Source organism: Sebastes umbrosus, chromosome 22 (genome assembly GCF_015220745.1).
Source record: "Sebastes umbrosus isolate fSebUmb1 chromosome 22, fSebUmb1.pri, whole genome shotgun sequence".
In the NCBI taxonomy this organism is placed as follows: domain Eukaryota; kingdom Metazoa; phylum Chordata; class Actinopteri; order Perciformes; family Sebastidae; genus Sebastes; species Sebastes umbrosus.
In genome coordinates this window covers 12,071,089-12,085,565 of record NC_051290.1, presented here as the reverse complement: position 1 = coordinate 12,085,565, position 14,477 = coordinate 12,071,089, and the positions used below count along the sequence as shown (strand labels likewise).

General features: G+C 39.5%; 2 protein-coding genes across 2 annotated transcripts; one reads left to right on the top strand and one right to left on the bottom strand.

Annotated features, from left to right (window-relative positions):
- Positions 1-2,937: 2,937 nt before the first annotated feature.
- LOC119481632 (gastrula zinc finger protein XlCGF57.1-like) lies at positions 2,938-8,179 on the bottom strand. Its single transcript, XM_037758738.1, has 2 exons — positions 7,814-8,179; positions 2,938-4,749 (listed from the first exon to the last, which is right to left on the bottom strand). Exons 1-2 carry the CDS (start codon positions 8,034-8,036, stop codon positions 3,137-3,139), a joined length of 1,836 nt encoding a protein of 611 aa, XP_037614666.1. The 5' UTR covers positions 8,037-8,179; the 3' UTR covers positions 2,938-3,136.
- Positions 8,180-8,992: 813 nt separating this feature from the next.
- On the top strand, positions 8,993-12,963 carry LOC119481633 (zinc finger protein 664-like). The gene is made up of 3 exons (XM_037758739.1): positions 8,993-9,375; positions 11,065-12,243; positions 12,496-12,963. The coding sequence occupies exons 1-3, from the start codon at positions 9,153-9,155 to the stop codon at positions 12,501-12,503; spliced, it is 1,410 nt and encodes a 469-aa protein (XP_037614667.1). The 5' UTR covers positions 8,993-9,152; the 3' UTR covers positions 12,504-12,963.
- The last annotated feature ends 1,514 nt before the right edge of the window (positions 12,964-14,477 follow it).

The window sequence follows — 14,477 nt, the reverse complement described above, 5'->3', positions numbered from 1 at the left end:
TAATATTTTGAAGATGTCTTCAGTAAATGTTTTTATAAAAAGTAATTTTCCAAATAAAATCACAATTGCTGTTCATGTTTTTATTTTTTTGAGGGATTAATTGACAAATATATATTGAACCATATGATGCCTCACACTTCTGAGCAATACTGCCATCTAGCACCAGCTTGATACTACTACTGCAATATACTAACTGGAAAGAGAAAAAAAATCTAGATTTGCTCGTAGAGGGTGGAACCACAGGTGGAGATCAAGGGGGGAAAAAGCAAACAGCAACAACCACAGCCAAATGAGAGAGCAAACCGATATCACGCAATAGCGTGTAATAGACCCACCTGTCCACCAGAAGATAGCATGTCAGTGTCACGTTTTTCCTCGCAGAGACGTAAATATGACATGCCTGTATTAACGTGCAGTACCAGAAGGGGGTGACAAAGCCACTGACTTAGGTTCAGGCAAGAAAACCATTTAGTTACGTTAAGAGAAAACGTAATGGTTGTGCTTATAATAAGTACAAAAATTAAGTAAAACACGTACGGAAACAACGTAACATCAGTACAGAACACACGTTTGTACGTTAGTGAACCTGCAAATAAAACAGGGTCTCTCGCTTGAAAGCCCTGTGTTTGTCGGACCCATCCTACTCACCACCCACCCACCATAAGAGGTCTTTCTCACTTTATATATTACGTAACTAGCTCTGAAGTTAGACTTCCGTAACTACAAAACACTGCACCTTCATGTAGGTGTGTAATACTTCAGCCAAGTCACACAGCAGTTCGTAAAATAGTCACGAAACTTAATGTATTGATTCATGTACATAGAAACGAATTTCACTTTTTTTTTCGTTACGGTCAGCACAAAATCAATTCATGTAATCTACGTAATTATGAACCGGGAAGTATAGAGAGCGGCAAACGCGTAAGGAGGAGGTCGGGATGGATGGGTGTGTAAAACAATACCACACTTTCGCCAAGAAGACCGGTGCTTGTGTCCCGTGTGAAACAAAAAGTCAAAGTTGATTAATTTGTTGAGTAACTTCCATACTTGCTACACTTCCGGAGTCATTTTAACCCAAATCGTGATCTTTTCCTAAACCTAACTAAGTGGTTTTGTTGCCTAAGCCTAACCAAGTCAATCTTTTCCTAAACCTAACAAAGTAATCTCATTTTTGAAAAGACTGAAGCGGAAATTGCCACGTGCATCATGTGTTGCTGGACATTTGTAGGAAAACGCACAAAAATTCCATTGCTGAAAGTCGTGCTGAGCGTCACAAACATAAGGGAAATTTGTGTCTATATGTATACACAAATCAAATGGATTAAACTTTGTGATTATTTCACGAACTGCCGTGAGACTGGGTTGAATATTCACGTCTCTGCGACACAAAACGTGACACTGACACTGGACAGGCGGGTCTATTACACACTTTGTCGTGAGAGCTAGAGCAGGGCCTGTCAATCAAACTGACACATCCCTATAATGACAGCTGTTTAGCTGGCAGCCGTGATTATGTAAAGCTCTGTGTTTAGCTTGCTGCATAACTGTGCACCTGCACACTTGACTGCAGAAGACACACTTACTGTATGTCTTCAAATGTTTTCTGAGACTCTAAAAGACTTAAAAACTCCCGTGGTACCGAATTGAGACGGACATGAGTAATGCATGTCAAGAGGCCAGACTGCCCGGCCCACCCCACCACTCAGCATGAACCATACAGCAGCCACCTGTGTCATTCAGCTGACCTCAGATCAGCTTGGACCTGTCTGACTGAAAGACTGCCACCATCTGGCACATCAGTGCACCTTGCCATCTCACCACTCACCCTGTCAAACACATACAAGCAAGAAAAGGGCAGTATATCAGCAGAACAGTCTTTGTCTTGGTGCCTATAGTTTACAGGCCAAATGAAGAGGTTCTCACCTGTGTGGGTTCTCATATGTCTCTGGAATCCACCGGCCACTTCCAACGCTGCAGGTTCAAACCCAGAGTTTGACCTTTGACCTCTAACGCCTCGCTAATTTGACTCACAATGGCTTCATGTTTGTGTACTGATTAAAAAAAATGAACATAAAAGAGATATAGAGGTGTTCAAAGTATTTCTCTAGTGTTGACATTCAGGTAGGATATGTGCTGCTTTATATAATTCTCCTACATACATTTTTTTTACTTTTATAATATTGTTTATTATGTATAAAAAAATTAAACTTAATTACCAGTAAATAATGCTAATATTAAAAATAATCACAAGCCCCTCAGTCACAAAGGTTACATGCTTTTTACTGCAAAATATCATTGTTTATTACAGAACCGGCGCCTAAAATACCATTTGGAACATCTTTTATTACGTGACATCGATCGTTTTATTGATCGGCTTCAGCGTTGTTTAAATCACAACTTAAACAGATACCAGTACTTCTACTTTATAGCCATCATAATGTCATGCAGTTGTATTTATATTGTACACAATTATTCAGAGAGACAGACATATCAAAATTGTATTTGACTGTTTATTATTTATTTATTTTATTTTATTACGTATGTATAATAAAGCTCTACATCTTTGGTCTCTGGGCTGTTATTCGAAACATTCTTAAGTGAAATTTAAAACAGTACAGAGTAAGCGAATAAAAAAACAACAACTAAAAAGGTACTGACTGCTGCATTAACATTTATTCAAACTTGTGTGTAGCAACATACATGTATCTTGTTCATTCCACAAGAATATTTGGTACTCTTTAGTGAACTACGACTTTTACTGCACGCTTTTTGTTACTTCGGAGATAATCATTTTGTGCAAAAATAAACAAACAAATAAGCAGCGGTGGAAGGAGAATTTATATTAAGTAGGAATACCACAGTGTAATCAAAGTGTTAATTAAGAGCAGAAGAACTAGCCAAGCATGTTTAAAGTAAGAAAAATCATTATGCACAGTGTCAGTGTCACATAATGATATAATATTCACATGTTTCGGGGTAAAAGGTGGTGAAGAATTACAATACTCCTACATGTAAACAATTATTTCATTACAAAAGTGATGCAATTTTCTTTAATAAAAAGTGATATATTATGAAATAAAAATAATAAAGTAATGTTATGTTAGCAAAGGAAACTTTTCCCACAGGTCTCACAAAGTTACGGCTTCTCACCAGTGTGGAATCTTCTCATGTGGACCAACAAGTAACTACTACGTATGAAACCTTTCCCACATGTTTTACAAGTAAACGGCTTCTCACCTGTGTGCGTTCTCATGTGGATTGTCAAATCAACACTACACATGAAATCTTTTCCACATGTTTTACAAGAATATGTCCTCTCATCAGTGTGGGTTCTCATATGAGTCTTCAATGATGACGTCTGACTGAATTTTTTCCCACATGTTAGGCAAGAATACGGCTTCTCGCCTGTATGGGTTCTCATGTGGACTTTCAATTCACTATTTTGTGTGAAACTTTTCCCACATGTTTCACAAGTAAACGGCTTCTCACCTGTGTGGATTCTCATGTGGACCAAAAAGCTACTTTTATGTCCGAAATCTTTTCCACATGTTTTGCAAGGATATGGCTTCTCACCTGTATGAGTTCTCATGTGGACTTTCACTTCACTACTTTGTTTGAAACCTTTTCCACATGTTTTACAAGTAAACGGCCTCTCACCTGTGTGCATTTTCATGTGGATCATTAAGTTACTTTTACGTCCAAAATGTTTTCCACATGTTTTGCAAGAATATGGCTTCTCACCAGTATGGGTTCTCATGTGACTCTTCAATGTTGAACCCTGACTGAATTTTTTTCCACATGTTTTGCAAGAATACGGCTTCTCGCCTGTATGGACTCTCATGTGGACTGTCAATTCTCTCTTACTGATGAAATCTTTTCCACATGTTATGCAAGAATATGGCTTCTCGCCTGTGTGGATTTTCATGTGAACTGTCAAGTGATCATTACTTATGTAATCTTTTCCACATGTTTTACAAGAATATGGCCTCTCACCAGTGTGGGTTCTCATATGAGTCTTCAATGATGACATCTGACTGAATTTTTTCCAACATTTTTTGCAAGAATATGGCTTCTCACCTGTATGGGTTCTAATATGAATCTTCAATGATGTTTTGTCATCGAATCTTTTCCCACATGTTTTGCAAATGTACAGCTTCTCACCAGTGTGGGTTCTTATATGAATCTTCAATGATGACATGCAAGTGAATCTTTTCCCACATGTGTCACATTTGAAAGACTGTTTACCTGTGTTAGTGGTACGGTGAATCTCTAACAAGTTAGAGTTGTTTACATTGTTACTGTGACTTCTGCTTTTGTGAAGTCTTTTCTTTGATTTCGGCTCTGCATCTCTAGTTGATCCTGAGTCTCCATGCTCGCCTCCTTTCTGATCTTGGCTCTCAGCTTCATGAGAGATGTGAGAGAAGAGCTGGTGGTCACTGTTTGCTACCGATAATACAGAGGTTATAACTGGCATGTTGACAACAGACTCTTTCTCTGCAGCATTCAAGTAAAGAGTCTGATCTTCACTGTTGTCAGCTTCCTCATGAGTAGGAGTCAACATAAAGGAATCAGTCTCCTGCTTCAGTTCAAGCTGCTCTCCCTCCTGACTGGTGCAGAGTTCCTCCTGTTCCTCTTTAATCTGTGGAGGATCTGGGTCCTCTTGGTCCAGACTGGAGTTCCTCTCCTGAATACAGAGCTGCTGGTCAACAGGAACCTCCTCCTCCTTACAGACATGTTGCTGTGGGAGCTCTGGAGGGACAGAGGACAAAAGCAATATGATACTAACGTTACTGTGATGAGAGGAAAACGGACATCTGAGCAGACAAATACAAACAGTATTTTTTTAAACCAGTGGTGTCCAAACTACGGCCCGCGGGCCAACTGCGGAAATTGACCAGTTTTTGAAAGAGAAAGAACGACCTCTTCATGAACTGAGTGACCCTCTAAGGTTGGCAGACCTGGCATTTCTAGTAGATCTTACTGATCATCTCAACACACTGAACAAGAGTCTGCAAGGCAAAGACCAGCTTGTACCACAACTTTACGCACACATGAAAGCATTCCGTGTGAAGCTTCGCCTCTTTGAGACACAACTACGCAGCTTTAATGTCGCGCACTTCCCCACGCTGTCCGAAATCTAAGTTGCTTTTCCAGAGGTCAACCGTTCTGCTAAAAAGGAGAAATATGTGTCTGTCGTCATATTTTTCTTGACAGAATTCAGTGAGCGCTTCCGAGATTGTTTTGTCATTGAGAAAGAAATCATGCTGTTCTCGACTCCCTTCCTGATGGATGCAGAAGAAGTGGAAGAGAGTCTGCTATTAGAACTTATCGAAATGCAGTGAGATGATTCTCTGAAGAATCAGCATCAGCTTCTCTCTCTACCCGACTTCTACCGGAGCTTGGAAAAGGCCAAGTTTCCTCTGATGCGAGTCTGTTCGGCTCAACATACATATGTGAGCAAACATTTTCTCTGTTAAGTATGAAATAAAAGCAGACTGAGAACCAAAATGACCGACAGCCATCTCTGTGTTGTCGTTCAGTCCAAAGCACGGCATCACTGCTCCCACTAAGTGCAGCGCTGTTCCCATTATAGGTGAGTTAAAATATATTATGCAGTATTCATGAGTTCACAAGCCCAATTATTTAATAAATTCAGTCAATTAAAGTTGATAGCATTTTATAACAAACGTTTTGTTAACAACCCCAATAACTTATTTGCATACCTAGCTTCAATATACCCATCCCCATGTCCCCTTATTGTCCCCCTGTATACAGGGCTGTGAAGGGGGATCACCATCCTGACTAAGAAGCAATCTCAGGCTGCTGTTTTGGAGAATGAGCTGTCAACCCTTTCTGTAACAAAATACATGGAAACCCATTAACGGAAAGTTGTGATGTAGGATGTTTTTTTTTTCTTTAAGCATATTCAAGTATCAAGCATAATTTACCTCATTTCATTAATTTTGTTAACCTTAATACACTGGAGGTGAGGCAATATACCTCACCTCTAGTGAGTGGCCCAGCCTTTCGTATATTTTTCTGTATGTAACACTCAACGGTAATACCCTTTTATACTTCAGAGAATTAATTGAACTTAAAGGGACTATTTGTAACTTTGTACGCGCATAAATGTAGCGGGTCGTCACACATGTGCGCTCCCATATGCGCGTTCGCGTGTAGCCGCTGTACACTCCTCCTCTGCCTGCTCGCCTTCACTCAGACAGCTCAGCTCGCTCCACCTCTAGACGTGAACGCGTGCTCACTACACACTGCAGAAGAGTTAGTTTAGCTGTGAGAATATCTAGTGAATGCACAGGGGACGTTTGTGCAGAAATAACTGCTGCAGCTCCTCCAGACTAACAGAGGTTTTCCGTGTCTTGTGAAGTGACAGAGCTCTACAGAGATTTACGTAGGCTTCTCGTTACCGACTGGGTGCTGGTGTCTCCTCTGCTCTCTCCGGCTGCGGGCGGAGAGAGCAGAGGAGACTCGCTGCAGAGCTCCGCTGCATCAGCCTGCACTTAGGCAGGAAAAGCCAACACTAGGATCAGATCTAAATCATGTGCCTCTGTGTCCTCCGGTGCTCCTAATGACCAGAGGAAAACAACCAATCAGAGCCGAGCTGGAGCCTGCCGTCTCTGAGCAGCTGTCAGTCACACGTGAACTCCGATCAAACGGTCAAACTAGGCAGCGCTGATCAAATATGAATCAATACTATGTTACGTTAATGCCTATCTCTCGCCTCAAACATTTTCGAAAACATTGTGTAGTGTACTATTAAAGGGACTGTTTGTAACTTTGTAAGCGTATAAATGTCACTAAACACTGCAGAAGAGTTAGTTTAGCTCTGAGAATATCTAGTGAATGCACAGGGGACGTTTGTGCAGAAATAACTGCTGCAGCTCCTCCAGACCAACAGAGGTTTTCCGTGTCTTGTGAAGTGACGGAGCTGTGCAGAGAGTTACGTTGTCTTCTCGTTACCGACCGGGTGCCGGTGTCTCCCTGTTCTCTCCGGCTGCGGGCAGAGAGAGCAGGGAGACACGCTGCAGAGCCCCGCTGCCTCAGCCTGCACTTATGCAGGAAAAGCCAACACTAGGATCAGATCTAAATCATGTTCATGGAGAGACCTTCGTCTGGTCAGCTAACATTACTGCCAAGCAGCTGAAATATAGAGTGATATTATGGTTTTAGCTGACGTGTGTCGCCTCACTGTTTTGAGCGATGCTCGTTCAGGTATATTGAGAGCGAGCAAGCGCGAGCCCGACGCTGACTTTCGTTGATTTCACGGCCACAGGTGTCGCTGTTAAGAAGCATTTCTGAAAGTTACAAATAGTCCCTTTAAGTGCCTTATGGTGGGGTAAGTTGAGCCAGTGGCTCAGAATAATAGTAGAATATTAGTGAGCCGGTGGCTCAACTTACCCCGTAGCCTTTGGCTCACTTTGCCCCATAGCTAACATTTTGGAAAAAATGGCCTGGCTTAGCAATTCAGGCTCATCTTTAGCAAAGTTACTAACATGGTGTTATACCTTAGTAAATCACCAACATGTGTAATATATATTTTTTTTAGACCTGGATAAATTTGATTTGACCTAACAGTCATTATTCCTGACATAAAAAAAAAGTACTCACTACTTCTCCCATGTGCTTCTCTCCATCACAGCAAGATAGAAATGATGGGTACTTCCTGAATTTATGGTCACATGACAAAACATAATCACAGTTGCCTAGATACAGGGGATGGCTCAACTTACCACAGTCTCCACTATGTCTTTAAACCATTATTAGTTTGTTAAAAGATCATAGTAGTAGTCCTCACCTCTCCTGTGTAACTTGATCTCTTTATAAAGATCATAGTAGTAGTCCTCACCTCTCCTGTGTAACTTGATCTCGGGTTTCAACACGATATCCAACAGTCTGCGCTGACGATCGATCTCTTCCTCCTGCTCGACGATAGTTTTCTCTAAAACTCTGAGTATTTCTTCAGCAGCAGCAGTTAGTCGCTCGTTAACAAACTCTCTCAAAGACTCAACTGAAGACATTGTTGTTTGATCATCAAGTGAAGAGTTACCCGCACTACGACTACAACATCGTCTTCAGCTGACTGAACAAAGCAGCATGCAGCTCATGACGCTACTAGTAGTGTTGTTTACTTCCGCTGGGTGTCACACTGGGAAGGTCCGACAGTGGAGCCTATCAAACATATTTACTGCCAATGGAGGCATGCCAGAACAGAGGTGATGTGAGACTGTATATAGTAGAAAAGCATCAATAGTAAAAAAGCATCAACATGATATGTACTATATAACCAATGTATATGTTTATTTTCTATATTTTTAAAAATATATATTTTTAAAGTAAAAATATTTCATCTTGTTTTGTTTATTTACTTGTGTAAAAAAAAAAATAGCAGTAAATATATTTTATAGGCTACAAGGTATGTAGACCTCCAAGGTATGAAAGTGGAAAGAAAAGCTGTACTAGCTATATTGCAGACTGTTTTTGACCTCTAAAAGTTTTCTCAATTCTTTGAGGAATGTAGCGTACATTGTAAAAAAGCATCAACATTATATGTACTATGTAACTAATGTATATGTTTATTTTTTATATTTTTAAAAAATATATATTTTTAAAGTTAAAATATATTTTTTTAAATATTTGTTTGTATTAGCCTACTCTATAACACAATGTGTTAATAAAAATATGAAAACGGTTGCTAAATCAATCTGAAATGTAAGCTACCAAACTTTGAATATTACATTTATTCATAATTTCTTAAAGTTACTCATTTGCAAACAAAAAATAACAAAAGTTGGTCCATTTATTGTATATAAATTTATATGTTTATTTTCTATATTTAAAAAATATATTTTTAAAGTAAAAATATTTAATCTTGTTTCGTTTATTTACTTATGTAAAAAAAAAAAAAAATAGCAGTAAATAGGTTTTATAGGCTACAAGGTCTGTAGACCTCCAAGGTATGAAGGCGGAAAGAAAAGCTGCCTCACGTCCACTGTCGGACCTTCCCAGTGTGACACCCAGCGGAAGTAAACAACACTACTAGTAGCGTTATGAGCTGCATGCTGCTTTGTTCAGTCAGCTGAAGACGATGTTGTAGTCGTAGTGCGGGTAACTCTTCACTTGATGATCAAACAACAATGTCTTCAGTTGAGTCTTTGAGAGAGTTTGTTAACGAGCGACTAACTGCTGCTGCTGAAGAAATACTCAGAGTTTTAGAGAAAACTATCGTCGAGCAGGAGGAAGAGATCGATCGTCAGCGCAGACTGTTGGATATCGTGTTGAAACCCGAGATCAAGTTACACAGGAGAGGTGAGGACTACTACTATGATCTTTATAAAGAGATCAAGTTACACAGGAGAGGTGAGGACTACTACTATGATCTTTATAAAGAGATCAAGTTACACAGGAGAGGTGAGGACTACTACTATGATCTTTATAAAGAGATCAAGTTACACAGGAGAGGTGAGGACTACTACTATGATCTTTATAAAGAGATCAAGTTACACAGGAGAGGTGAGGACTACTACTATGATCTTTTAACAAACTAATAATGGTTTAAAGACATAGTGGAGACTGTGGTAAGTTGAGCCATCCCCTGTATCTAGGCAACTGTGATTATGTTTTGTCATGTGACCATAAATTCAGGAAGTACCCATCATTTCTATCTTGCTGTGATGGAGAGAAGCACATGGGAGAAGTAGTGAGTACTTTTTTTTTTTTTTACACCAAAAACATTTTTTTGTCTGTCAAAGTAAATTTTCTGCATGTCAGGAATAATGACTGTTAGGTCAAATCAAATTTATCCAGGTCTAAAAATATATATATTACACATGTTGGTGATTTACTAAGGTATAACACCATGTTAGTAACTTCGCTAAAGATGAGCCTGAACAACTTGGTTTGATTTTTTTTACATGTTAAAGGGACTATTTGTAACTTTCAGAAATGCTTCTTAACAGCGACACCTGTGGCCGTTAAGTCAACGAAAGTCAGCGTCGGGTTCGCGCTTTGCTCGCTCTAAATAGACGTGAACGAGCATCACTCATAACAGTGAGGCGACACACGTCAGCTAAAACCACAATATCACTCTATATTTCACCTGCTTGGCAGTAATGTTAGCTGACCAGACGAAGGTCTCTCCATGAATCACTGCTGATCCTAGTGTTGGCTTTTCCTGCTTCATTGTCGGTGCCGGGGCTCTGAAGCAGCGGGGCTCCGCAGCGCGTAACGTTATCGCCTCCCGACCGCCTCCCGACCGCGGCCGGAGACGATAACGTTTCTCTCTGCGGAGCCCCGTCACTTCACAAGACACGGGAAACCTCTGTTGGTCTGGAGGAGCTGCAGCATTTATTTCTGCACAAACGTCCACTGTACATTCACTAGATATTCTCAGAGCTAAACTAACTCTTCTGCAGTGTGGAGTGAGCACGCGTTCACGTCTAGAGGTGGAGCGAGACAGCGAGAATGTGCGAGAAGCCCAGCTTTGCATTCAAGGAAAAGGATGAGGCATCTTTTCCGCTGAGTGATGTGCTGAAGAAGCCAGCTCAACCTCAAAAGGCTGGAGGAACCGCAAGGAGGGAGCAACTGTTCATATTCCCCTGCAACCTTGACGACTGGAATATTGAATGACTGTTTTGACTGTTCAATGGTCTTGAAACTCACTGGTGGTTTGTTCTCACAAGTTCATAACTGTGAAACAGTTTGTTAACACACTTATGCTGAGGTTTAAACTTAAAAACTCAGATGTTCAGTTTACCCCACGATGGCTCAACTTACCCACTGACTCGGATCAACTTACCCCTTACCTGGGGCAAGCTGATTATAGATGCATGCTGATAATTTCATTTGATAGGAGAGATCCTGAAATTAAGGTTCATGTTTTCATTCTACTCCTGTCTCATTTTTCCTAACCTCGAGGACAGCATAAGTAAAAATTGCCTCATCTTACCCCACTCTCCCCTGCTGGTTGTATTTGTCTGCTCAGATGTCTGTTTTTCTCTCATCACAGTAACGTTAGTATCATATTGCTTTTGTTCTCTGTCCCTCCAGAGCTCCCACAGCAACATGTCTGTAAGGAGGAGGAGGTTCCCGTTGACCAGCAGCTCTGTATTCAGGAGAGGAACTCCAATCTGGACCAAGAGGACCCAGATCCTCCACAGATTAAAGAGGAACAGGAGGAACTCTGCACCAGTCAGGAGGGAGAGCAGCTTGAACTGAAGCAGGAGACTGATACCTTTATGTTGACTCCTACTCATGAGGAAGGTGACCACAGTGAAGATCACACTCTTTACTTGAATGCTGCAGAGAAAGAGTCTGTTGTCAACATGCCAGTTATAAGCTCTGTGGTATCGGTAGCAAACAGTGACCACCAGCTCTTCTCTCACATCTCTCATGAAGCTGAGAGCCAAGATCAGAAAGGAGACGAGCGTGGAGACTCAGGATCTAGAACTAGAGATGCAGAGCCAAAATCACAGAAAAGACTTCACAAAAGCAGAAGTCACAGTAACAATGTAAACAACTCTAACTTGTTAGAGATTCACCGTACCACTAACACAGGTAAACAGTCTTTCAGCTGTGACACATGTGGGAAGGATTTTAAGGTTAAGTTCAAATTGCAGATACACATGAGAACCCATACTGGTGAGAAGCCATATTCTTGCAAAACATGTGGGAAAAAATTCAGTCAGACTTCATCATTGAAGACTCATATGGGAACCCACACAGGTGAGAAGCCATATTCTTGCATAACATGTGGAAAAGATTTCATCACTCAGAGTGAATTGACAGTCCACATGAGAGTCCACACAGGCGAAAAGCCATACTCTTGCAAAACATGTGGGAACAAATTCAGTCGGACATCATCATTGACAGTCCACATGAGAACCCACACAGGTGAGAAGCCATATTCCTGCAAAACATGTGGAAAAGATTTCATGCGTAATTCTGAATTGACAGTCCACATGAGAACCCACACAGGCGAGAAGCCATATTCTTGCATAACATGTGGAAAAGATTTCATCACTCAGAGAGAATTGACAGTCCACATAAGAGTCCACACAGGCGAAAAGCCATACTCTTGCAAAACATGTGGGAAAAAATTCAGTCGGACATCAAGATTGACGAGTCATATAAGAACCCACACTGGTGAGAAGCCGTATTCCTGCAAAACATGTGGAAAAGATTTCATGCGTAGTGGTGATTTGACAGTCCACATGAGAATGCACACAGGTGAGAAGCCGTTTACTTGTAAAACATGTGGAAAAGATTTCAAACAAAGTAGTGACTTGACAGTCCACATCAGAGTCCATACAGGCGAGAAGCCGTATTCTTGCAAAACATGTGGGAAAAAATTCAAACAAAGTAGTGACTTGACAGTCCACATGAGAACCCATACAGGCGAGAAGCCGTATTCTTGCAAAACATGTGGGAAAAAATTCAGTCAGACTTCATCATTGAAGACTCACATGAGAACGCACACAGGTGAGTAGCCGTTTACCTGTAAAACGTGGGAAAGGTTTCGTAGGTAGTAGTAACTTGTTGGTCCACATGAGAAGATTCCACACTGGTGAGAAGCCGTAACTTTGTTGAGACCTGTGGGAAAAGATTCCTTTGCTAACATAACATTACTTTATTATTTTTATTTCATAATAGATCATTTTTTATTAAAGAAAATTGCATCACTTTTGTAATGAAATAATTGTTTACATGTATGAGTTATTATTTGATAGTTCTGCATGAAGCCTCTTACACATCTTTGCAAGAAGTCAGATTTTATATTTGAGAATGACTGATCTCACTGTTTTATATTACTATATAAAAAATCCTGTTAAATGTTGACATGTCTTTTTTTTTTTTTGCTATTTGTATACACTACCTCACTTATATGTTTGGCCAAATTTTTGGGGCATTTTTCATTAATAAATGACAATAAAACAATGTGAATTCTTCCTTCGCTGCTTATTTGTTTTTTTTTCATGCTAAATCATTGTCTGCGAAGTAACAAAAGAACACTTGTACTTTACTAAAACGTAACAAATTTCCTTATTGAATGATACATCAACATCCTTGCTACTGGAGTTAAATACACACGTTTAAATAAATACCACAGCAGCAATTGGTAGCCTATGTTTTTTGTGTTAGCCAACTCTAATACATGATGTATTAATAAAAGGATGAAAACGGTTGCTAAATCAATCTGAAATGTAGGCTACCAAACTTTGAATGAGGCATTTATTAATAATTTCTAAAAGTTCATAATTTTGCAACAAAAAGGAAGAATATTTGGTCCATTTATTGTGTATAAATGTATATGTTTATTTTCTATATTTAAAAAAAAAAAAAAAATTTAAGTAAAAATATTTCATCGTTTCGTTTTTATTTTTACTTTTTTCTATGTATAACGTATGGATTTTGTATTTCATGTGAAAAATAGCAGTACATATAATTTATAGGCTACACGGTATGTAGGCCTCCAAGGTATGAAGTCAGAAAGAAAAGCTGCCGTGTGACACACAATTAAAATTGATTCTGAATTTTACAGGTAGCCAATGGAGGTATGCCAGAACAGGGGTGATGTAAGACCGTACATAGTAGAAAAGCATCACAATTATATGTACTATATAACCAATGTATATGTTTAAAAAATAATAATTAATACATTTCACTTAATGTTTCGAATAACAGCCACGAGACCAAAGATGTAGAATTAGCCTTATAACACATACGTAATAAAATAAAATAAATAATAAACAGTCAAATACAATTTTGATATGTCTGTCTCTCTGAATAATTGTGTACAATATAAATACAACTGCATGACATTATGATGGCTATAAAGTAGAAGTACTGGTATCTGTTTAAGTTGTGATTTAAACAACGCTGAAGCCGATCAATAAAACGATCGATGTCACGTAATCAAAGATGTTCCAAATGGTATTTTAGTCGCCGGTTCTGTAATAAACAATGATATTTTGCAGTAATAATCATGTAACCTTTATGACTGAGGGGCTCGTGATTATTTTTAATATTAGCATTATTTACCGGTAATTAGGTTTAATTTTTTTTATACATAATAAACAATATTATAAAAGTAAAAAAAATGATGTAGATGAATTATGTAAAGCAGCACATATCCTACCTGAATGTCAACACTAGAGAAATACGTTGAACACCTCTATACCTCTCTTATGTTCATTTTTTTTAATCTGTACACAAACATGAAGCCATTGTGAGTCAAATTAGTGAGGATTTAGAGGTCAAAGGTCAAACTCTGGGTTTCAACCTGCAGCGTTGGAGGTGGCCGGTGGATTCAAGATATCTTTAATTCTCCTAAATGGTAGATATCTACATTGCCACAGTTAGGGGGGCCAGAGGGGCCTAGAACCAGCCCCTCTATTGTCACAGTGAACATAAGTAGAGAAAGTTCTCATCAGAAGTGGGCAAAGTAAGGATATCTACATAAT

Bases quoted from the DNA above. Each gene is read 5' to 3' on its own strand.
- LOC119481633 (XM_037758739.1), top strand. From the start codon at position 9,153: ATGTCTTCAGTTGAGTCTTTGAGAGAGTTTGTTAACGAGCGACTAACT. The intron at 9,376-11,064 runs GTGAGGACTACT...CTGTCCCTCCAG, and splicing joins GATCAAGTTACACAGGAGAG to AGCTCCCACAGCAACATGTC.
- LOC119481632 (XM_037758738.1), bottom strand. From the start codon at position 8,036: ATGTCTTCAGTTGAGTCTTTGAGAGAGTTTGTTAACGAGCGACTAACT. The intron at 4,750-7,813 runs GTGAGGACTACT...CTGTCCCTCCAG, and splicing joins GATCAAGTTACACAGGAGAG to AGCTCCCACAGCAACATGTC.